Raw genomic sequence first — 23,529 nt, 5'->3', positions numbered from 1 at the left:
GGGATGGAGGTGTGTGTGTGTCTGGAGTGTGTGGCAGAGGTGGGATGGAGGTGTGTGTGTGTTGAGTGTGTGGCAGAGGATGGATGGAGGTGTGTGTGTGTGTTGAGTGTGTGGCAGAGGATGGATGGAGGTGTGTGTGTGTGTGGCAGAGGTGGGATGGAGGTGTGTGTGTGGCAGAGGTGGGATGGAGGTGTGTGTGTGTGTGTGGCAGATGTGGGATGGAGGTGTGTGTGTGTGTTGAGTGTGTGGCAGAGGTTGGATGGAGGTGTGTGTGTGTGTGTGGCAGAGGTGGGATGGAGGTGTGTGTGTGTGGAGTGTGTGGCAGAGGTGGGATGGAGGTGTGTGTGTGTGTGGCAGTGGTGGGATGGAGGTGTGTGTGTGTGTGTGGCAGTGGTGGGATGTGTGTGTGTGTTGAGTGTGTGGCAGATGTCGGATGGAGGTGTGTGTGTGTGTGGCAGAGGTGGGATGGAGGTGTGTGTGTGTGTGGAGTGTGTGGCAGAGGTGGGATGGAGGTGTGTGTGTGTGTGTGTGTGGCAGTGGTGGGATGGAGGTGTGTGTGTGTGTGTGGCAGTGGTGGGATGTGTGTGTGTGTTGAGTGTGTGGCAGATGTCGGATGGAGGTGTGTGTGTGTGTGGCAGAGGTGGGATGGAGGTGTGTGTGTGTGTGGAGTTTGTGGCAGAGGTGGGATGGAGGTGTGTGTGTGTGTGTGGAGTTTGTGGCAGAGGTGGGATGGAGGTGTCTGTGTGTGTTGAGTGTGTGGCAGAGATGGGATGGAGGTGTGTGTGTGGAGTGTGTGGCAGAGGTGGGATGTAGGTGTGTGTGTGTGGAGTGTGTGGCAGAGGTGGGATGGAGGTGTGTGTGTGGCAGTGGTGGGATGGAGGTGTGTGTGTGTGTTGAGTGTGTGGCAGAGGTGGGATGGAGGTGTGTGTGTGGAGTGTGTGGCAGAGGTGGGATGGAGGTGTGTGTGTGTGGCAGTGGTGGGATGGAGGTGTGTGTGTGGAGTGTGTGGCAGAGGTGGGATGGAGGTGTGTGTGTGTGTGTGGAGTGTGTGGCAGAGGTGGGATGTAGGTGTGTGTGTGTGGAGTGTGTGGCAGAGGTGGGATGGAGGTGTGTGTGTGTGTGTTGAGTGTGTGGCAGAGGTGGGATGGAGGTGTGTGTGTGTGTGTGTGTTGAGTGTGTGGCAGTGGTGGGATGGAGGTGTGTGTGTGGAGTGTGTGGCAGAGGTGGCATGGAGGTGTGTGTGTGTGTGTGGCAGTGTGTGGCAAAGGTGGGATGGAGTGTGTGTGTGTGTGTTGGAGCTAATTGGGAGCGGTCGTGTTGTGGTTAGCGCGCTGCGCTACGAACCCGACAACCCGAGTTCGATGCCCACTCACGGCCAACACCGGTGACGATTATTTGAACCGGTCCCGGTCCTGGGCATTCCCTTGGTCGACTCAGCCTCAAATGAGTATCTGGTGCGGTTTGTATAGATCACCACTGGGGAGACCAAGGCGGCCGGGCGTGGTGCTGGCCACCCACCCCCTCGTGTGCCGTTACAGTCTTTTCATAGGTGCTCGCTAACAGTACTCGCCCCAACAGTCTGCGATTGGCTATAGGGCGACCTTTGTCGTTATAGTACTGAATAAGTGAAGTTTCTATCAATGTTCAGTGTGCAACCCGAAATTAACTCCCGCTCAAAGCCACCATCAGTGACGATCTCAAATGTCGACTCAGCATTCAACGAGTAGCTGGTGCGATGTTGTGCAAACACAACCTCTGGCGAGCCGCATCACCCCCTCGTGTGCCGTCCCGAAGTTTATAGGTGCCACTCGCTAACAGCGCTTTCCCCGGCACTCTGTGAAGGCTATACGGGGGATCTGTGCCTTTGTATCGGGCTAATGCGGCTTAAGCCCCGTCGCGTATTAAACCGAGCGGCATCTCCTCGCTCAGCAGTAACACCGACTCCAGAGGACCCGTGTCGCTCTGAGGCCCCTTCCAGCGCTTTGAAACTCTTCCGGGGCTTTAATCCCGACACGGGCACCACCGAGCGCGAGCGATGTTCGCGACATCGTCCCTCTACCTGACGGCCGTGCTCTGCCTCGACACGGGAGGAGCAGCCAGAGCGTCTCCTCTCGCCGGGTTCAACTCCTGGCACGGGCGTCGCCTTCCTCATCCACGTCTTGTTTCTCTTCCTCCTCCTGAAATCGTTGGTGCTCTTTCAAGTCAGGACTTGGCGTCTTCGCCTCTGTCTGGTGAATTTGCCTTGATCAAGACGACGCTGGATTTGCCGGGGTCACCCGCAATTCCCGGCCGCAAGATTCCACAACCTGCGGCGCCTCAACTACTCGCTGCGCAGAGGGGGGGGTTTCTGCACGACGCGCGCTTGGGGCAACACAAAACGCAAGTTGCTAGCAACAAAGTTGACCTGTACAAGCGAATTTTTCTTGCTGCTGCTGCTGCTGCAGGGAACGCAAACTCAGCAGACGCCTCTGAGTTTCACCACGAGTCGACCTCTCACCAGATCCGTCACTCTCCTGCTGACTACAAGATTGAAAAACAAAAAACCCACAGCGTGGATTTTGCTACTTTAACGAAGCAATTATTCTTCAAAGGAGGAAGATTTCACAGGCAACAGGGTCACACGTTATTTGGGACCTCTGCTTTGACGGAAGATGAAGGTTTCAGTTCAACCAGGCCATTAGAGCCATCAGATTATGAGCGGCCATTCCAGGTATCGCCGTCTGACTTTCCTGACTCAAAGGCGGCCGGACTCTTAGCCAAAGGAGACTCTGTGAATTCAGCATTGATGCCTCCTCTGCCTCCACCTCCAACAGGACTCTTAGCCAAAGGAGACTCTGTGAATTCAGCATTGATGCCTCCTCTGCCTCCACCTCCAACAGGACTCTTAGCCAAAGGAGACTCTGTGAGTTCAGCATTGATGCTTCCTCTGCCTCCACCTCCAACAGGACTCTTAGCCAAAGGAGACTCTGTGAGTTCAGCATTGATGCCTCCTCTGCCTCCAACATGGACCGATGAGAATGATGACGGATCTGCCACATCAGCCCCGAGCCAGGAGGATGACGAGAAGACGGTGGTGGCGATGATGGCGGAAGACAACCGAATGCGAGGTGCGTACGATAACAAACAGAAGAACGTCAAGGAAGTGGAAGAGGATTATGAGGGGCTGGAGAAAGAAAGACATCTGGAGGCCAAAAAGGATGGACCTAAAACCACAGATACACCACACACAGATACATTATTTCGAGATAATGCAGCGAAGGTGATAATTGTACAACAAATAGACTACACTGAGATGAAAGACGAGGTGGAGGGATCCTCATCAGGCCAGTTGGAAAATACAAATCTAGAAGATGGAGAGAAAGAAAGAGAACACGAAAAGTTAAGTAAAACGGCGATATTCAAAAGCGAAACTAAGCTCCTGAACGAGAAGAGAAAGGAGAACGCCCTCGACCAGAAGAGAGAACGCGCGAAACAGAACAAAGAGCTCGTCGAGGCCTCACCGCGTGGCGGCCACGTGGCGGCGCGCGTCGACGCCACAGTGGTGGTGTCACGTGACGGAGCCGCGCGCTCTTGGCGGGAATTCGTGGCGCGTGCTGAGGGAGAGGAGAAGGAGGGGGGGGCGAGGGGTGGGGGGATCCTCACCCTCCCCGTGCAGGCGCAGGACCTGCGAGCCGACGAGTGCCGCGCCATCCCTTTCCAGCAGGTGCGTGAGGTGGGGGGAGGGGGGCGATGGGGAGGGGGGGGTTACCAAGGCGACCGTGCGCGTGAGGCAACTGTATGCGTGAGGCGGACGTTACTGTGGCAACTGTGCAAGATGAGGGGTTACCATGGCAACCGTGTGCGCGTGAGACGCGGAAGGTGCTGTTACCCGTGGCAACTGTGTTTGCCTGGCCAACCGTGGGATTGCTATGGAAGAGCTGAGATTGCTAGAGTTCATCAATCATTAGAGATTGCCTTAAGCATAATAAAGTGACCACGAGAAGGTCAGGCAAGTTGAAACGCGTTTGCCAAGTTTCACGTGAAACAATTGTTTATACTTAGGTGTGCTTGTGTGCGTTCAGATTTTGCGTGCGTTTATATTTGTGCGTAAATACATTTGCGTGTGTTTTATATCCGCGTGTGTTGAGATTCGCGCGTGTTCACATTCGCGCGTGTTCACATTCGCGTGTGTTTCTGCCGGTGCAGCGCGTGTGGGTGTCTGGCTGCGAGCCGGTGCTGGTGGACAACGCCTTCTGCCTGGGCCACTGCGGCTCGTTCCACGTGCCCCGCGTCGGCGGCACGGCGCTGGCGGCGTCGTGCGCGTGCCTCCCGGCCGGAGAGGTCACGCGCGCCGTCTCCCTGCGCTGCGGGTCCGGCGCGCGGGCCACCGTCATGCGCCGCGCCATCGGCGTCGTACGCGGCTGTGCGTGCACGGCCTAGCGGCGCCGCCTTCCTCTGCCTCTTCCAGGACTCGTCCTCCTCGTATTCCTCTTTTACATTTGCGCAACCGAGCCGCGCTGGTTTCCGTGCCGAGCCAGCTCCGGGCGGCGTGGCTCAGGAGGCACTTGGGTGGTCCCCCCCCCCCCCCCCCCACTGCTGAAGCCGAACCGTGCCACTGACGTCGCACACAATACGCGCGTGTAGATGGCACGGTTACGTTGTATCCGCGCAGCGCGTGTCCTCACAGCGTCGTTAGCCCTGCCCCTGGCGCTGCTTGACTCCAAGCCTAGGTGCAGATGTTTTCTGAGGTTAGCGTATCACGGTTTGGTCATCGCTCGGCACGGTTAATTACCAATGGAAAACCGCCCGTACCGTGACAGCCTCGTGCTGCCTAAGCTCGGATGTTTCTTTGGAAAAAGGGGTAATATTGGGCAGCTGTGCTGGGAAATGTGAACGTTTTCCCAGGGCATGAAAAATACGTTGTATTATAACACACTACCCAATACAATGCACCTACATATAGCTCTCCCCTCTGCCAGTATTGTGAGATAGTTTCAGTGTTTTGTACCTGAGAGATGGCAACCCTAGCACCACCACCACCATGGGCTGATGAGGAAGTCGAAGCTCAAAACACACAAAAATAAAAAGCAGCTCTCATCTGGTAGCTAACGCATGTACACTGGGTCCACTTAACATAGAACTTCTATGATATGAAAAGGGTCATTTCTAAAAACGTCGCCTGTATTTCTTCTAAGGCCACAGTGTTCTTGACGCATTTGTTGAGGTTTTTCTGCAGTATACAGCTGAATTCCAGTCATCATCACCGTGCAGCAGATGTGGGAGGTCGACGACCACTGGATGTGGAAGCCTGAAGAGGTTTGCCAAGGGCCTTGCAGATTTTATTTCGTTAATCTCTAAGATTAAATTATCAAAATAAATGTGAAAATACGAGAGAGAATTACACATCTAAAGTTCACCTTAAAACACATTCCCGAGGACAAATGTGTTTTGGAAAGTCTTTCAAAATCCATGCGTATGCATGATTTTTCCATCTTACAATCTTGTAATTGTGACACTGGGCTATTTTCCAGTTGGCTCTTAAACTGACCTTATTGGCATTGCAATACCAATCAAAGTACTTGATGTTTTAGTGCCAGAGCAATTAAAAGTTACTTGATGCCAAGTCTAGATTTTTTTTACGTCAGTTCATTACGGAGAGAATGGACTTTTTATTAAAGTTAATGACCAGCAAATGACGCATTTGATTTAATGACTAAGTAATTGACATGTCATTCGTCAGTGTTATGCGTTGCTTAGTTGAGAGAACAATTGTTCGTTGTGTGTTTAAATATAATGATTTGTACTTGTAGTTTATTGTGACAAGGCTTAATGAAGCATTGACTCTAAAACTGCTTTACATTTGCCGCATTAACGTTCGGGAATAGTTTTACATATTATTAACATATTGAAAATGTTAACATATTGTAAATGTTAACATATTATTAACATACCGTATGGTTTGTTTCCAAAACAATGGTCTCGTGTGATCGATTCATACCCTGTTTTAGCGAAACAAGTATTTGGTGTCCATGTGAGCCGATACAGTTGCAAACGTTATAGGGTGCAAGAGAGTGACTGAAGGGACATGATAATATATGATAATCATTTACTGGAAATCGAGGGCTTAATTTCTCAGAGCTGGAAAGTATTGGGTGGCACATGATTAGTTACCACAGCTATCGGTAGAGGTGTACTGGATGCGGTGTGCAGGGTGTGGAAATATTCGCCAACTCAGCCAGGCCTGGCTAAAATTAAGCCCTTCGTGCAATTGAGAAGCAATAATCACCTCTCATCCATCAAGTTACGCTTTAGCAATAATCACATTGGAGTTACGCTTTAGCAATAATCACATTGGATGTGAGCAGTTAAACCGTGAATTGTCACGGAAACCTGAAGGCCTCTCGGTTTTACCTGTTTTCCAATTACAATGGATTCCGGTGCTCTTTGTGCATAAGCGCTGTGGCCAAACCGCGACTCCCAATCCAGGTAATTCGCTCAACCGAGGCTGCTGAGATGCAACGTTTTGATGTAAAGCTATGTGAAACAGAAGAAAATAAGCATTTGTTGAAGCAGCAGCTGCTGCCCGGGACCGCTCGCCTCTTGCAGCGTAGCCAGATAATTGAACTCCCCGGCAGTTTCTGCGGATTTCTATATTTAAACTCCCGCAGCCAATCAGCACGAGCGAAATGAATCAAGTGAAAAGTCCCGCGTGTTTTGGGAGCTCAGCCACGTGGAGTGTTTGGTTTGTAGCTCGGAGGATCACAGGAGCTTTGGTCGCCCCTGATCTAAAACATTTGGCTTGTCTCGGGGTATTGTGCTAGGTCCCTCTCCACACACAGACCAGCTGACGTTAACATTAGTAACGTTGCCATGTATACAGCTTAGCATGCAATATGGCACAGATGTTGAATGACTAAAATGATCTTACTAACCGTACAAAACGCAATGTATCAATGAAGAAATGTGTATTGTGTAGAACTTGCTAACGTGACGAAGTGACCCTGTTTAAGGGCCGTAACATATCTATCGTTATTTATGAAAGATTTTCGTGACGATCATCACTTTTTAAATGTATTTTATATACGTCTTCATTGTGGTTGTGACAATACATGCCAAGAGCACACGTGTACTCCTGTGCTGTATAATTATGTATGCTCATAATTGCATGTGAGATTACGGAGTTTTGCACAAATAAATATTGATGACACCGTGGGTCTTATTGCTGTTTGTTTTTTTACGGTTGTGATGTACAGATGGGTCTTAGTGTTGTACCGCGTGTTTTTCGGCATGATGTCCGACGTTTTGCTAAAAATGCTGCTCTGAAGCTCCCAGCCCATGCAGCGAAACGTCAGACATCGTATGGTACAACAGAGTACTGTACAGCTCGAATGCCCACCGGATAGAGTACTCTGGGCCGTGTCCGTGAAATGGATAATTATATAATTGAGTCAGCTCGTTACACACATTTCGTTACACGTGGTTGCGGTTCGGTGAGGTGGCCAGCAGGTGCCAGTACAGCAAGTGAGTTCTAAAATTTCACTTTCAGACGCTTTAGACGTTAGACCCTCGTATTTGTGGGTTTTTAAAATCTGGTTTTCCGGTTTCCTCCGAAACGAAGCCAACAACTGTCATTCACGGAATTGGCTATACATCCCAAGGTAGCAGCACCCTCCCTGACGTGTGGCGTGAGACTCAGCGAGGCTATCCTGCATTATCACGTCGCATTGTTATCAACACTCAAGCAATGGAACGCGTCTGAGAGGGCATCTCCCGAGGAGATGCCCTCTCATAGTTTCATTTATTTGGTATAGTCCTGTGAGCCATTCGGCTCTTGAATCGGGTGCAACCGCAACAAACAAAAAAAACAAAAACATGAACAAGAAAACATCTTAAAGTGACTTTGTGCATGTGCAAACAGAAAATCCAGGAAAAAAACATCAAAATATTCCTTAAATAGCACCGTACACCAACGCTGTGTGCAAAAATCCCAGTGGGATGCAAGTCAAACAACAACAACAACAAGAAAACTTAGATTAAGGCCATCAGTCTAACTCCGTACAACAATAAACAAAAACATGGCCAAACCAAAAAACTTTTAGAATTCACCAAAATAAAGCCATAAATGCAATGTAACAGTGATCATAGGAACTGTGACCGAATTTTTTACAATAAACTACATAAATAACATGTAACACAAAACCCTAGAGCCACAGCTGGCTGCATGAGTCACTCCACAAACAGCAGGAGCATCAGTCGGAGTATCACCTTTTTCAATGTACCTTTAAGATCAGCACACTAAATCAAAATACAGATAATACTTTGCAGCGGTCATCCGGAGCGAAACATTTTATTTTATTTTAGGCCACTGAATAGCAGTGGCAGCTAGGGGTGTACAACTCCTCTAGAGCAGTTTTGAGTGAAGATCTCATAGGTATTTTGATTTAAAGCTTTCGTGACTGCAGTAATTCATATTCTTAGTTCTTTCGGTAAAGTCACGTTGAAGGGAAACAACAAAATAATAAAATATATATTATTTTGTTGTTTCCCTTCAACGTGACTTTACCGAAAGAACTAAGAATATCTCATATGTAGTGATTCAAGTTGCAGTTTATTGGCAATAGCATTCCAGACCCTGGAGGCATCAACAGCAAAGGTCCTTCCTCCGGTTTTTGTACGGCAATAGGGAATGTGAAGCTGGTAGATGAGCGAAGACCTGAGGTCAATTTTGTTCTTTGAAACAGAGAGGAGATCCAGCAGGTAGTCTGCGGATTTTTTTGTAAGTACATCGTGAATAAATAATATCTGGTGTACAAGCCGTCGAACATTAAGAGATGTCAAGTTTGACCCAATGTAGAGATCACAGTGGTGAGTCCTATATATGTTTTTTCTCTCAGATGCTGGGTGGAATGTTACATCGGGAGATCGTGAGAAATGGAGGCAGCTTTGCAAGTTCTTCATCCAGCAGTGAATTGATTACTGTATTACAAATGTCAACACTCTCAACTTCCCGTTGGTCTTTTTTGTGTTTCTACGTTAGCAGTAGGGCAAAAGCCAGATTTTAAAAAACTCAAAATATTCGTCCAGAACACAGACTACCTACGTGCTACGAAGAAGGGCCATGGTCCGAAACGTCGCCTATTTTATATACTGTATAGGGCAATGCGTGCGGTTGCCCAGGGGGTGGCGTGAGACGCCAATGGCTGGTTCAGGGGCCGCTCGCGTTGTCAATGCAGGTTCCGGGGCCTTGAATGTTGTCGATGCAGGTTCCAGGGCCTTGAGTGTCGTCTATGCAGGTTCCGGGGGCTTGAGTGTAGTCAATGCAGGTTCCGGGGCCTTGAGTGTTGTCTATGCAGGGCCCGGGGCCCCGCGTCTCGGTGTCCATTCATTGCTGCCCGTCGATGTTTGTGTCGCGGCTCGGTTCGGTCGAGGCGGGCGCCGTCTCTCTGTGCTCATTCGCTTAGAAAACAACAACAACGGCGGCGGCGGGGAGGAGGAGGAGGAAGAGGAGGCCAAGGCGTTGGTGTAGGCGGCGAGAGCCTCCACCGGCAGGCGAGAGGAGTCGGGCCCACGGGGAGGTACAGTGGCGAGGTCCACTCCGGGCGCTCGCCTCGACAACAGCGCGAGACGGAGTTCACGACAGGCGACGCAACACACAACAACAACACATGGCGACCCGCAACACACAACAACACACAACACAACAACATACGGCGACCCACAACACACACAGCGACCCACAACACACAACAACACACGGCGACCCACAACACACAACAACACACGGCGACCAGCACCATAACAACAACACACAACAACACACGGCGAACCACAACACACAACAACACACAGTGACCAGCACCATAACAACAACACACGGCGAACCACAACACACGGCCCAGCAGACCTCAACATTTGCATTTATCTCCTGAACATATTGCCATATGCAAGAAGACATTATAGACGTATCATCATCGTCTTCGCACGCAATGCGACACTGCACACGGGCGATCTGTGGACAGAGATGGCCCTGCCATGGGAGTGTGGAATGTCCGCGCGAGATGACTTCACGCACTTCCTTGCCCCAGCCGAGGCCCGAGCCGTTTTGTGTACTTTGCTCCTGTGTGCACTCTGAAGGGTAAATGTTTCTGAACACGCTTTAAGCTTAGAGCTCAACTCCTCCTCAGTAGCATCGCACAGAGTCGCGTTGAAGCCACTTACAAGCACATCGCTGCTCCCTTAGCACCCCCCCCCCTATTGAGATCAGTGTCAAAGAGAGATTTTCACTAGGGGTGGTTTACGAGTCACAACTGTGTTCCGCCGAATGCGGGTTTCGTTTATCAAAGTACAAAGGTTTGTGAAGGGTTTTTACTTCCAACCAAAAATGTGCGGTGAATTCATGACTGGACGAAGAACCTCACTGTTGTTTGTCACGTGGGGTTGTCGACCATACTTAACCACAATCGGTGTGAGTTGGTGAACGGTGCGTCCCAAGATCGGTGCATACATCACTCGCCACTCATGGCCAAGTCCCCATCATCTTTGGTTCTATTGGGTAAAGTCACGTAGGTGAAACGAGACTGTCCTCCAGACAGTCTCGTCCCTTCTCCTGATGAAGGCCGCTTGTGTTGTGGCCGAAACGTCGTGATTTTTTGTTATTTTATTTTCACCTACGTGACTTTACCCAATAGAACCAAAGAGTATGGATCTTAGCAGTCACGAAAGCTTTAAATCTAGAAAAGTTCCCATGAGTCAAACTCAGGCGGCTGGGCTCGTAGGGCAGTGCCCTTAACCGCTCCGCGTCACTCAGCCCTTGTAAAAGCTATCGGATGGATTTACAATTTTACCACATTTAAAGAAAATCTAATTCAAGCCAGGGAATTTTACATTTTTGTTAGCACGTTCTTGAACTTAACATACACTGAATGAGAATAAGCATAACTACGTAATTATTAACAATCGTAATGTATCTCAACTTTTAATTAGCAAACCATCGATGGCCCAGACTTTTTTAAACTTCCCCTTCCAAGGCGTGCCTTATGAACTCCATAAAACTTATCTGTGCCGCTGACCATGTCGTACAAAGTTTACTGCATTATCCTGCTGTTAGAACGATCATAAACCATTTTATGTCTATAACATGTTTAAACACGCTAGGACGAACACTGAACCATTACAAAAATGACATCACCGGTTTGTGGCGTACATTTGAAAGGCCTGCGTGAAGATTTCGCGTTATAAACGATGATGGTGGCAGTGCTGCCCTTCACCCAGGGCAGCCGAGCTGAGTCTCAAGGCTGTTTTTTCAGCAGGGTCCTGTAATGGAATGTTTGGCCAGTTCCGTTAATGAGTGTTTGGCTTCGTGTGGCAGGAAATCAGAGAAGCCACAGGAATTTGATGTTTTCTACGGGATAACATGAAAGTTCTGCACAAGAAGATTAAGCTTAATCTTGCTTAGCTTTCAAGTTGCAGCCACATTGAGAATATTCATCTCGAGTACCCGATTAGTGTGGCTAAGATGCTTTCATTGATGGAGAATCGTCATTTTTGGGCTGTTTTACAAGTGGCAGGCCTCTTGAAATGAAGTCGTGGGCCGTATAAATCAAAGTCGTGAGGCCACAGGTTCCTGACCCCCTGCTTTAGAGGATCTGTTGTCTATTCGCCGCGTGCATTTGTGTGTGCGTGCGTGAAACAGGAATGTTTACCAAGCAGAGCAAGCAGCGCTCGTTTCCCCGGCTGGTGTGCTCGTGCCTGGGTGGTGGTGGCAGCGGTGGCGGCAGTGGGGAGAGAGGAGGAGGAGGAGGTGGGATCAAGGATGGGGAGGGCGATGACGGCAGCCTCATCCTTGACCTCTCCCATACGCGTCTCCACACGGTCCCCCCGCAAGTGTACACGCCAGCCAGTGCTCAGTCTCTGCAAGAGATTCACCTGGACGGAAACTACATTCAGGAATTGCCAAAGGTTGCGAGCAAGCGCACGCACGCACGCACGTGTCTCCGTACCGAAACGTGGTCCGCACAGCGCTGCAATGACGCTGCGTACTCGGTGGGGGGGGCTGGGTAGGGGTTGTGTGGGAAAAAATAACCACACAAGTGTGTGTGTTTAATGTAGACATTATTCCTTCCTAAAGGTTTCTGGTGTTTTCACATCTTAACACAACTGTTTAATTGCCAGAAAGGCTAAAACTTGTTTTTTTAATTACACAATGTTGTTAAAGTCTCATGCTCATTGGCAAATATGAAGCCATCTTGCCTTACCTATATTTACATTTTATTTATTGTATTTTGAAAAGCGATCATCTTACACGCTCAACTCTATATTACAGGGCGATTAATTATTTTATTAATTATTATTTATAAACTCCATGTGTTACTTATAAAAAAACACCTTTTTTTGTAAATAGCTGACCAGAAGTTGTCCTGCCATGCAAATGTAGAATTTTCAACTCTTATTCGTCCATCACATGTGCGTTTAAGCGGGGAACTGTCACAGCACCAAACATACAGATCAAAAAGCACTTATACTCACGTATTTGGGTTAGGTCACATGGCGGTAGTGTTATGCCATAATTATTGTCATTAACCCACCTCTACGCGACTATATTGTCACATTAGCACAGTATTATTATGCACACGTTGCACATGTGTATTGATCCAATTCTGACCGATGAAGCTCCTCGCCATTGGCCTGAGACCTCTCACGGCTGATTTCCACTTCCACGCACGGCGACGTTCGGCTCAAGCTGCTCTGAACATCATCAGCAAGCGAGCTCGGAAATTCGGTGCACTGCCTTAGCTGTAGCGCGCGGTGGGAGGAGACGCTTTGCCTTATCCATGCATTCACCTTATCTGTGCATTCACCCTGTCCGGGCGTTCACCCTGTCCGTGGATTCACCTTGTCCATGTGTTCACCTTGTCCATGTGTTCACCTTGTCCATGTGTTCACCTTGTCCATGTGTTCACCTTGTCATTGTGTTCACCTTGTCCGTGGATTCACCTTGTCCGTGGATTCACCTTGTCCATGTGTTCACCTTGTCCATGTGTTCACCTTGTCCGTGGATTCACCTTGTCCATGTGTTCACCTTGTCCATGTGTTCACCTTGTCCATGTGTTCACCTTGTCCGTGCGTTCACAGGAGCTGTGCGCCCTGCCTCTGCTGCGGGTTCTCAGCGTCGCTGACAATGACCTGGCCAGCCTGCCGCCTGCCATCGGAGGCCTGGCCGGCCTGCGTCGCATCGACGCAAGTCGTAATGGCAAGGAGAGACGCACGCACACTCGTGACGTACAGCCAGGGGTAAGCCCGTGGGGGCTGATGTTTAGCCGGGCGGCGGTGGCGACACACCCGCTGTAATCCAGCACCGAGGCAGCCAGGGTTGGTGCAATGCACAAACTTTGTAAAACTTTCTTCCCGTAGGCATCGAGAAGGACCCATACCCTGGTGAGCTAGGGTAATGCTCCTCCTCGGACATAAGACCGAACAACATGCACTGCAACCTGGCAACACATTGGATAGATGTCACGGAGGAAATGTGGTCATGGGGCTACAGTTGAGAGGTGTTGGACTGACAGGAGGCCTTTTTTTTTCCTCGCAGAGCTGAGGGACATCCCAGACAACATCAGGAGTTGCCGGCAACTGAGTGTGGTGAATGTGAGCAACAACACACTCTCCAGGTGACTTAATTGCAACATTTGAAACCAATTGAATGACCGCAGGATAATTTCTACACACTCGATAACGATGCGCAGCCATTTGTCAATCCACTTACGGATTAATGGTTTCCCATGCTGGTCAGTGTGGATTGGTGGGAGTGGGCAAGGGGGCGTCAGGTGTGGAGTGTCGGGAAGTGGCGGCACGTTGAACACCATCCAGTAAACCTCATCCAGTCTCATTACTGCCTGGGGGGTGCCTTTGAGATGAGTACCGCCCACTCACTGCACAGCCTCGATCTGGCACCACCCTCATTATTTCATTCAGTTTGGCCCTGCAAAGGATGGCTTACACGTTACCCTGTCGATCCAATTGCTCCATCTGTTAACAACGCTGACGAACGTTGCGCCCGAGTCCTGTCCGCTCTCCGATTCCTCTTGTTTATTAATGATCCCTGTTCTCTTAGTGTAACTCTATGCCTTGCGATGCCGATTGCATTACATTCCATTGTTGTCTCTGGTGCTAAACAAAGTTTAGCCAGCCTTAACAGGCCTGGTACAGGCCAGGACGGAAGCAGGTGTCACGCTGTCATCTGACCTCTCGGTAGTTTCTCCCATCTGTGGAGCTACTTGGTGCTCCTACTTCTTTGCCACAAACCGTGTCAACTAAGCCAAGCCTGAAATCAATCGCTGAGGCCACACGTTGCAGGCCAGCGTGAAATAGTAGGCTAAACATGCCTAGCAGGGCCTTTTTGAAGTTCCCTTGAGTGCAGCGATGGCGGTGGCCCTTCTGCCAGCGGTACGTGCCCCTTTGCTTTGAGCGAAGTGTCCCGAGCGGCGTAATACGCGTGTCGCCGCCAGGCTGCCGGACGGCCTTACGCAGCTGGTGAGCCTGACGGAGCTTTACCTCAGCGACGTGCTCCTGGAGTTCCTGCCGGCTAGCCTGGGGCGGTGAGTCCTCGCACAACGCACGCAGCGGCGGTGGCGGCATCATCGAGCGCACGCGGTCACGCACCAGTTACCACCCGGCTATCTAACTGTCAACTTGTCGATTAACCCACCGATTGTTGGTTCGACTGCTCGACTTGTCGGATAGCACGAACATATTTGGAGAAAAAAACGTTTATATATTTACGCGACCTAACCCACAAAAACCTCTTTTATGGATGATATTGGTCGCGAAAGCCTACGTGTTAAACATAAAAAAAAACAGTTGAATCTCTTGTTCCCACGTGTGCCCCTGGGGTTTGGTGACGTTATTTTGAGCTGAGTCGTGCTCAGCGTGATTGTAGGAGGTTTCCTGCACTCAAGTTGTCGGATATTGGGGGGGGGGGAATGTCTGTTTTTAACAGAGCCTGAGTAGTCCACCATAAAAGCGGAGTTGATTTCAATAATTTGTTGCTTAATCGACTAAATCGACGAGTGGCCTCAGCTGGAGGTAAAGCCGTGCGTGAAGGGACGGACGGCTCTGTTGTGCTGCCATTGGTGAGCAGGCTGAGAGCCAATCGGCTGCTGCCGTGTCTGCGCGCAGGCTGTGCAAGCTGCGCGTGCTGGAGCTGAGGGACAACCACCTCAACTCGCTGCCAAAGTGAGCCCTGCCCGGCACTCCGCTCACCCGCCAGAGACATTGCCCACAAGAACAGAGATCTACCATATTCTCTGGATTATAAGACACTTTTTATTCCCCCCCTGTATTTTAAAGTAAAAATTGAGGGTGAGTCTTGTAATCTGGTAGTCGTGTGGTGTGTTTCCAGATTTCTAAGCCATTACTGACACCGGGCACAAGTTTAGGGTGCATTTTATTTTCGAGTTGCGTCTTATAATCCAGAGAATATGGTAATCGGCAACGTTTCAGACAACTTGTAGAGAGATAGAGAGGTCAGAGAGACTGAGTGATAGAAGACTCCACGATGTACCATGGGGCTCTGATAGAAATTACATTTTAAGAATGTTCCTAGATGAACATATAATAATACATAATTTACTTATTGATCCAGGGAAGTCATAGGACTCTTTTTTCAGGAGGGTCCTGCTTCATTGGGTTTTAATTTAAGATGTCTTTAGCAAATGAATGGCGTGTTTATACGTGTTGGAGGAAATCAGAGCACCCGGAGAGAATGAAAGAAGCGTGATGGGGCAATGCTCTATTTCCGTAAAATTGGAAACAAGTGGCGATTATTCCACTTGCTGTACCGCCTTCTCCTGGCGAACCAGGGTATGGCACCTCCTCGACGCCCACGGGAAGAGAGTTTCACAAGCTGGATTACACGCTACGCGTGTAGCCACAGCTTTCCACCAGTCTTAAATTGAAACTTTGAAAGGTACCCATGAGTAGATACAGTGTAACAAACAAACCCTTCAAAGTCAAACATTTATTACGCGTGAACTAATTTGTATGACGAGTAAAATGATCAAGAGCTACTGACACATTGCACTCTTGGTAACCATATTGTAGTGTGATATAATCCTGAAGAGAAACCCATTCTTTCCATCGTAGCGCATTCCTGGGCCACGCCAGACCCAACCTGCAGGTTGAATATCGATTGCGCAAAAGCTGCTGAATCTAGCAGAGTGAAGGAAGTCGTTTTGAGGTTTGTTGTCATCATTGACGTTGGCCGCGATGGCCCCTCTCGGACTTGACGCCAAAACTGTGTTGACCTTCTGCCTCTCTCTGACCTATGCCTTATGACCTATGACCCACCGGCAGGGCTATGCACCGACTGAGCCAGTTAAGACGGCTGGACCTGGGCTGCAATGACTTCAGTCACGTGGTGAGGGCCGCCGCACAAACGTCATGCCGTCATGTGGGCTCGCCAAGCCCACCCTCATTTTGTGGCCCACCGCACAGCATGGCTGAAGAGCCCTGCTGTTGTGTATGTGTGCGTTGTGCATTCGGCAGGCCGCCAAAGTAAATAGTGTGGGTGTATTCACTGTAAAGTACTTGGCGTCGTTTGCTTCGTAGCGGTTGTTAAAGATCCCCCAATGGAATTTAAACCCAGTAGGCCATTGCTTATCGGTGTCATGGTCCAAATGTGCCATATTTAAAAAAATTACACCGCATATTAATTGGATCTAACGCGGAATTATAATTATCGCCCCCTACCGGCAAAATAATGCCCGCTCGGAAGGCCAGGTGCTGAGTCACTTGTGCTGCACAGGAACAGCTGCCACTGGGGCTGCCCTTTTAATTGCGCTGTTGAGATGAAAGTCTTATCGTGTGTTAAAGCGCTCTTGAGATTCCCCGGCTGATAGAACGTGCTGTCCTAAAGAATGATCCTCACCATGGTCATAACGATGACATCTGGTCCGCACGCGTGCGTGTGTGTGAATGTCAGCCGCCAGTGCTGCAGCAGCTGACCACCCTACAGGAGCTATTGATGGACGGAAACTCTCTGCTCATCCTCCCCGCGGTACGTGCTGTGCTCACGCCATCCGGGGAACCTGAGGTCCCGGTGTCTCCCTGCTCATACGAGAATTAAGCCAGTGATTCTCAAACCGTTAGGGGGCTGCCTCCCCCCCCGAATACTTTTTGGTACGGCGTAAGGCTGCAAAATGCAACACACAAACACAACACAAAGCACGTGCCTTACCAACGCTGCGTTGACCAGAGGCGTGGCCTCGTGATCTCCCTGTGTGTTGTGGCCTTTGGAACGTGCGAGGGGGTGTGGGGAAGGTGGCGTGGGGGGTTGTGGGGGTGGGGCTGGGACCAGTGGTCTTGATTAGGGGGCCGCCTTACCGTATTAGTTGAGAACCATGGCATTGAGCGATGCTTACTAATAATATAAAAAATAATCTTCGTACATTTGGTGATCGCGGCAGTCTTTCAGCATAAGGCCCCGTGTCACAAGTAGGCTGCCAGTGGGGGGCGATGTAAATTTTCATCATTGGAAAAAATATCACCATGATGGCGTGCACATGGCCTATTCTTTTTCGAATAACTTACGAAATTAACTTCAGAATGAAATTTCATCTCAAGGTATTTTTTTCTTCTCGTGACCAGATGGCCAGGCTGAGACCATAAACTCACTCCGCTTTAGATGCGATTTTATTTTATTTGTTGACTTGGGCTAAGTCAACTTTCAGCCTTGAGCTGTTTCACGAGTGACCCTCGGAGGACCTTGGTGAAAAGAAGAAAGTGACAGCAAATGAATCCGAACATTGCAGACACTGTGCTGCAAACACATTCAAGGAAAACAACATTCAAGCCATGCACCGCTCAAGTAACAGTGGCAGGTGTTGCAGCGCATCAAAGTAGCGATGTAGTACATAGCAGAAATATTACACCAACTTGTATGTATGTATGGTGAACTTATTTTGCACCGTGCGTAGCCAACCATGCTAATCGAAGGTGCAGGGGAAGGACAAGAAAATAAACACAAACAACAGGAGTTTGCTGACCACATGTGCAAGAAAAGGGAGATCTTCAATCAAGGAAGGAATTTTAAAAGGCCAGGGAAGGGAGCAAGGATTTAAGCCAAAAGCACGAAACAAGCTCGTTCCAAGAGTGAGGGGCGGCAACGCAAGATGACTTCTCATCGTAGCCGGATCTCACTCTGGGTGCATTCAGGAGAGGTTGGAGGAGCTGCTAAGGCAACGCGACGAGGACTCCAGTGAGAGGCCGTCACGGAGGGGATCAGCCGATTTGTTGTGGAGGATTGTGAGAAGGGATGATGCCCCGTGACACTGTCTACGAGTATCAGGGAGAGTGAGGTTTGCGTTGTTGCTGTGCAGATCGTAGTGGCCGTGCGCGTTCTGTACGGGGCGTGCGGTGTTAGACAAAGGGGCGCGCGGTGCAGGGGTCCAAGCGTCTTTGGGCAGCCGGCCTGCAGAACGCATCACAGTACCTCTGACGATGTCCAATCTGAGATGGAGGGGAATACAATGCTGGTTTCTGTAGAGGAAACCAAGTTTTGTTTTGAATCAGAAAATATATTTATGCTGGAGGAATCCGATGAGATATGAAGCTTTTTTTCACAGACATTTTTGAAATCTAGGATCAACGCCCAGATATTTGAAATTGTCAACGAGTTCAATTTGCTGAACAAATACAAGTGGAGAAGGGGCACCCTCCTGTTTACTTGAAACAGCATTCATATAATTTAGAATGCTCTGAGGACAAGTCTCAGGGCTGTCAATTGTTATTGCAGGAGATCAAAATCCCGTCGGAGTTTGGAGTAAAGATCGTACAAAGATGTTGTGGAGACCATGTTGCCTGTGTCCTCGGCATATATGAATTTATACCCGAGTGGATTCGAGAGAACAAATTGGGGCCCAGGATGGAGCCTTGAGAAACACCCTTTGTAATGGGGGTCAGTTGAAATGTAGTCTCCAGAAGCCGAGAACAGTTGTAGAGGTAACTACGGCCCCAGCTTGTTGCCAAGTAGGCGTGCCCAGTCTACTGAGAAGCCGGTTTTAATCACAGGCGGCTGGAACCTGGATTCCAACCCAGAATCTCGGCAGCCCTAGCTCAGCGCTCCATTCTTGGAGGCCACGGGAATTGAGAATCTTCACAACTGGCCTGTTTGAGCTTGTAGACAACACACATGTGTCAATATATCTTTCACATGGTGATACATTCCTAGACACCCCACTGATTTCTATCCCGTTTTCTTATTAGCAGGTGATTGACTGTTGTGAAAGCTTTAGCTATCATATCCATACCTGTCAACCCATACGGTTTACCCGTATTCTTGTAGAGCGAAATTGAGTTTTCAGGTCCATACATCGTACAGCCGTTTCAATGCGAGCAACAACAACAAACAATTTTTTGTCTATTTGTGTTTATCCCTTGTGATGGGGCTTTGGAGGATGAACGTTGAGATTTATAAAGGCACGGAGTTACCAATAAGGTGTGAATTGGTTTGTGATAAGGTAGGCTCTGATAAGGGGTTGACAGGTATGCATATCTTACAGAGGAGAAAGTTAAAATATAAAAAAAGTGGATTAAGATTGGTGAGAGACGTGTTTGGGCTTTGTGATTTAATTTATTTTATTTTATACCTACGAGATTTTACCAAAAGAACCAAAGAGTATAAAAAAATGTTGTTTCCTCTTTCATGTATCCCTGTAATATCGATGAGGTATCGACAAATGAATATTATGGATCACCCTGTATTGTCACAATTGACAATGTACATGACCCATCCCGGTGAAGGTGACCTCAGCTGTGTCCTGCCCGATGCTGCCACAGTGAAGTTGTGTGCTGAGTTTCCCCCCTCTTGGCCACGCGCCTTCTTTCTCTCCGTCTGTCCAGGGAACTCTCTCGGTGGCGTTTAGCAGGTGAGCCCAGTCGACGTGGGAGCAGGGAGCGACTTTTTTTTCGAGAACATTTTGTAGCGTGAGGTCACCCATTTACGCGACCTTATTCGGCGTCCAGGTCGCTTTCCTGTTGAACATTTGGTTTAGGATTCACTCCCTGCTCTGCAAAGGAATACGCAGCCCACGAAACGTATACAAGCGTTCAGGCGTTGTAAACGCATACTGGGTGGAGCGGGCGCACAGTGGTTAGCATGCTGCTCTATGAGCCGGGCGACCTGGGTTTGATTCCCGGCCGCAGCTAACATCAGCGCCGAGTGATATATTGAACCGGTCCTTGGGCCGTCCCTCCTCCCCGCCTCTTTCACCAACCCGCACTGACCAATTTGTTGAAGTATGATCAAACAACCCCTAGACCGACAGCGGTGTGGGGAGGCCTTCAACCGGCAGTGGATTTACAAAGTTTGTTACATTATGATATAATAACATCAAAACATGCATTTTTCGTCCGAAGCAATATATAGATTTCTGTCCATTTTTTTCGTGCTTTGCGGAATTGCGAGCACACCAACCTAGGGCCTATAACGAATGGTAACTGTTGTGTTTCCGCTTGCGTTGGTTCCGCTTTGAGCTTTGCTGCTGCCCTTGGTTGCGTGATTGTGTTCATTTATTGTCCTGGTACACGTCTGCGCGCTGCCCGTCGTGTCGGTGTTTCGCGTGGCATGTGCTTTCCTGTGACGCCGCGGAGAGGTCCCGAACCAATCCAGAACATTTCCACAAAATCTTGGTTCACTCGCTGGGTTTCCACTTAACTTACTTGGCTGAAATAAGCACCGTTGATTTGAACATTCAATGGTTCGGGGAAAGCCAACCCTAGCCTTCACATGTTTTATTATTCGAGTAGTTGTTGTTAGTTGGTGGAGTAGTTATCTGGATAGTTAAATCGTTGGTTGTTACATGACCGTGTTATTGGCTGGCCGGGTGTAATGCTGACCCAACGGTTGCACAACATCTTGGCTCCCCGATTTACTGTTCGCTTCTCTAAGTTAATTAGCTGACTGCTCACAAGCCAGATTATGATTTAATTGCCTTACTCATTTGCTGGCATAGTCATCGGGACCGTCTTTTTTCGCATGCTGTCCCTAAGGTGACCTGCGCCGCTCGCGCCACGGTCTTGCGGTAACGTTACGAGTCTTTGCTGGGCTTGCAGATGCTCGGGCACTTGGCTGCGCTCAGCTACCTGGACGTGAGCGAGAACCGTCTGTGCACCGTCGCAACGGAGATCGAGCGCTGCCAGGACCTGCAGGACCTCCTCCTGTCGTCCAATCAGCTGCCGTGCCTGCCTGCATCTCTCGGTCAGTTGCGGTTCGGGGGGAGGGTGGGAGGGAAAACACTCTCGGGTCTGCAGTTCAAGGAGAGTAACTCTTCACGTTTAATTGAACTCGATATACACGGTTGGCTCACAAAAGTGCTGCAGTGGCAAGGTGGGAAATGTGCGCTGTGCTCTGAATCCAGCGACCGGCGTCCGATTCCCGGCCGCGGCTAACATCAGCGGACAGTGATGTGAACTGATCGCCGTCTCCTTGGTGACGTATGGTCAATCAACCCCCATGACCAACGCGGGGTGGGGAGGAAGCCTTCATTAAGCAGTGGATTGCAAAACGCTCGACGTTTTATGTAAACTTTGTGGGGAGAAAAAGGCTGTGCACAATACAGTAAGAAGTGTTTTAAACCACGAGGTGGCAGAATATACCTACAAGTATGCCTGCACACGAGGACATGCTGTTCAAATGCCCACATGGCAATAAACCCAGCCGCCCAAGAGACTGCACCAAGTACTTTACATTTAGATTAATCTTGTGTGTAGCTCAGTAAATATCAACTTTGTGACCTATATCCTAGCATAACGCCACGCGATGGATTCAGGGGAAGCTGAGTGTTCGACCGCTCCCGCTGCCTCCATTAATATTGTGCAGTGGATCACAAACGGAACAGGTGGTGTCCACATTCTTTGCTGTGTACCGCCTTCTCCTCGCGAGCCGGGGAATGGCACCGCCTCGACGCCCACGGGAAGGGAGTTTCGCACCATCTGTGTGAGACCCACCAACCCTCGCTGCATTCTCCACGGCGGTCGGTTACCATCGGCCACGAGCAGCGTAGCTATCCCCCTCCCCTCTGGTCACGTTGCCTTCTTGAGCGCTGGGGAATTAGACGCCGCTGTGGGTTTGCTGTGCGGGTGTTGGCAGGAGGCCTCAAGAAGCTGAAGACGCTCAAGGTGGATGGAAACAAGCTGACAGAACTCCCTGGCACCATAGGAGGGTAACACTACCACCCCAAGCATTGCACTCCAAATACAAGAGACAAACGTCCCCGTTTAGCCTGCATTGGCTGCAAACGAAATCATCTCTGCATGCACAGTGGCACTTGCTTAATTGCCTCCGCAACTCAAACTCAAAGCTCTTACATCGCATCTCCTCTAAATCATTGAAAGGGCATCCCCAGTGGCAACTGTTTTCTGTGTGGCAAAAGTTGACTGGACAGCTGCCTGCAAGTGGGAGCTTGTCTCTGAGTCTAGGCCGGGAATTTACTAAGTCATACCAAAGTTGAGTGATTTGCAGGCAGTCTTTCAATTGTGGATCATCACGCCGCTGCGCGACAGCCTACTGTGAGAAATGACGTCACGAGGGTCTTTAACGTTCACTGCGAAGCACAACGTGCTTATTTTTATGGTTAATACAGCGGGCATTTTAACCCTAATATACACAACGTCCGCATTAAACAGGGAGGCCTGTTGGAACCGAACCTGAACCTTTGCCAGAACCACACTCTTGGCATACACGAGGACATGGGCACTCACCACGTGCACCCCCACTCACCACGTCAATTGTTCGGCCACATTACTACATTCCGCGTGGATAAACTCAGCCCCCACACTTTGATTTTAAGATCCTATCTCTCTCCATCTTTCTGCCCAAGGATTAGTTGGGCATTGACAAAGAAAGTGGAACAAAAGCTGAGAGGTGGACACAAGAGGCGTGGAGATATGCACGTTAGGAATATTCCGCTGACAGGCGTAGAGAGGAAACGCATGGGTCGGAGAGTACACGTCACTCTCACTCTTGAGACGTATAAATAGGTTTGGACAGGACTCGTCACGGCGAGAAAGGACGCTGTCCAACGGCCGAGACGTAGAGACCGGGTGGCAGCAGAAGGCAGGAGCGTGCCCGAGACAAAGACTACCTTGAACATGGAGCGATTAAATCAACTCGTGCGCAGGTGCCGGATGTTACGTCTTAAAAGGATGAGCGATGGTGCCGGCTTGAGGAAGCCTTCATCCAGCATTGGATTGACCGTGGCTGATGATGAATAGGCTTTACAATTCAACGGCTCTAAATTTATATCCAGTCGCCCCTTGCAACCGAGCATATTGCGTCATCGGGGCCGGGCTCTCGAGCCACAAAGCAACTGGACAAACACAAAAGTCGAGACGGTCTGCTGGCTTTCATGGTTATTCGCATTTTGTGGCTGAGAAGTTCCAATTTTATAGTGGTTTTGTCGCCAGCCAATAGACGTTATGTAACAGCGTTGGGCCCGCAACGCTGAGGGGCCTGAGTTTGAATCCGCTTCTCGGCCCGGTCACCAGCGACTGCAC

General features: G+C 49.6%; 2 protein-coding genes across 8 annotated transcripts in view; both read left to right on the top strand.

Annotated features, from left to right (window-relative positions):
• Window positions 1-886: 886 nt before the first annotated feature.
• Window positions 887-7,191, top strand: LOC116956275 (uncharacterized). The gene is made up of 2 exons (XM_032977737.2): window positions 887-3,703; window positions 4,186-7,191. The coding sequence occupies exons 1-2, from the start codon at window positions 2,036-2,038 to the stop codon at window positions 4,417-4,419; spliced, it is 1,902 nt and encodes a 633-aa protein (XP_032833628.2). The 5' UTR covers window positions 887-2,035; the 3' UTR covers window positions 4,420-7,191.
• Window positions 7,192-8,776: 1,585 nt separating this feature from the next.
• Window positions 8,777-23,529, top strand: part of LOC116956260 (uncharacterized) — a 31,022-nt gene continuing 16,269 nt past the window's right edge. For 3 of the 7 annotated variants that reach the window (XR_012930218.1, XM_076054066.1, XM_076054065.1), the window contains exons 1-10: window positions 8,777-9,554; window positions 11,672-11,937; window positions 13,111-13,228; window positions 13,568-13,646; window positions 14,484-14,573; window positions 15,154-15,210; window positions 16,330-16,393; window positions 16,958-17,032; window positions 21,088-21,232; window positions 22,124-22,196. Coding sequence is in view for 6 of the 7 variants with exons in the window: in XM_076054066.1 (XP_075910181.1) it covers window positions 11,674-11,937; window positions 13,111-13,228; window positions 13,568-13,646; window positions 14,484-14,573; window positions 15,154-15,210; window positions 16,330-16,393; window positions 16,958-17,032; window positions 21,088-21,232; window positions 22,124-22,196 (965 nt within the window). In the remaining variant the exon portion in view is untranslated. Of the gene's footprint in view, window positions 11,938-13,110; window positions 13,229-13,567; window positions 13,647-14,483; window positions 14,574-15,153; window positions 15,211-16,329; window positions 16,394-16,957; window positions 17,033-19,875; window positions 19,902-21,087; window positions 21,233-22,123; window positions 22,197-23,529 lie in introns of those variants that run through there. The other 4 variants (XM_076054068.1, XM_076054067.1, XM_032977713.2 and 1 more) reach the window with 3 other exon arrangements.

The sequence above is a fragment of the Petromyzon marinus genome, chromosome 64, assembly GCF_048934315.1.
Source record: "Petromyzon marinus isolate PM22_M1 ecotype Great Lakes invasive population chromosome 64, UKy_Petmar_22M1.pri1.0, whole genome shotgun sequence".
Lineage (NCBI taxonomy): Eukaryota > Metazoa > Chordata > Hyperoartia > Petromyzontiformes > Petromyzontidae > Petromyzon > Petromyzon marinus.
The sequence above is the reverse complement of the archived record's forward strand: the minus strand, read 5'-3'. Positions and strand labels throughout refer to the sequence as shown.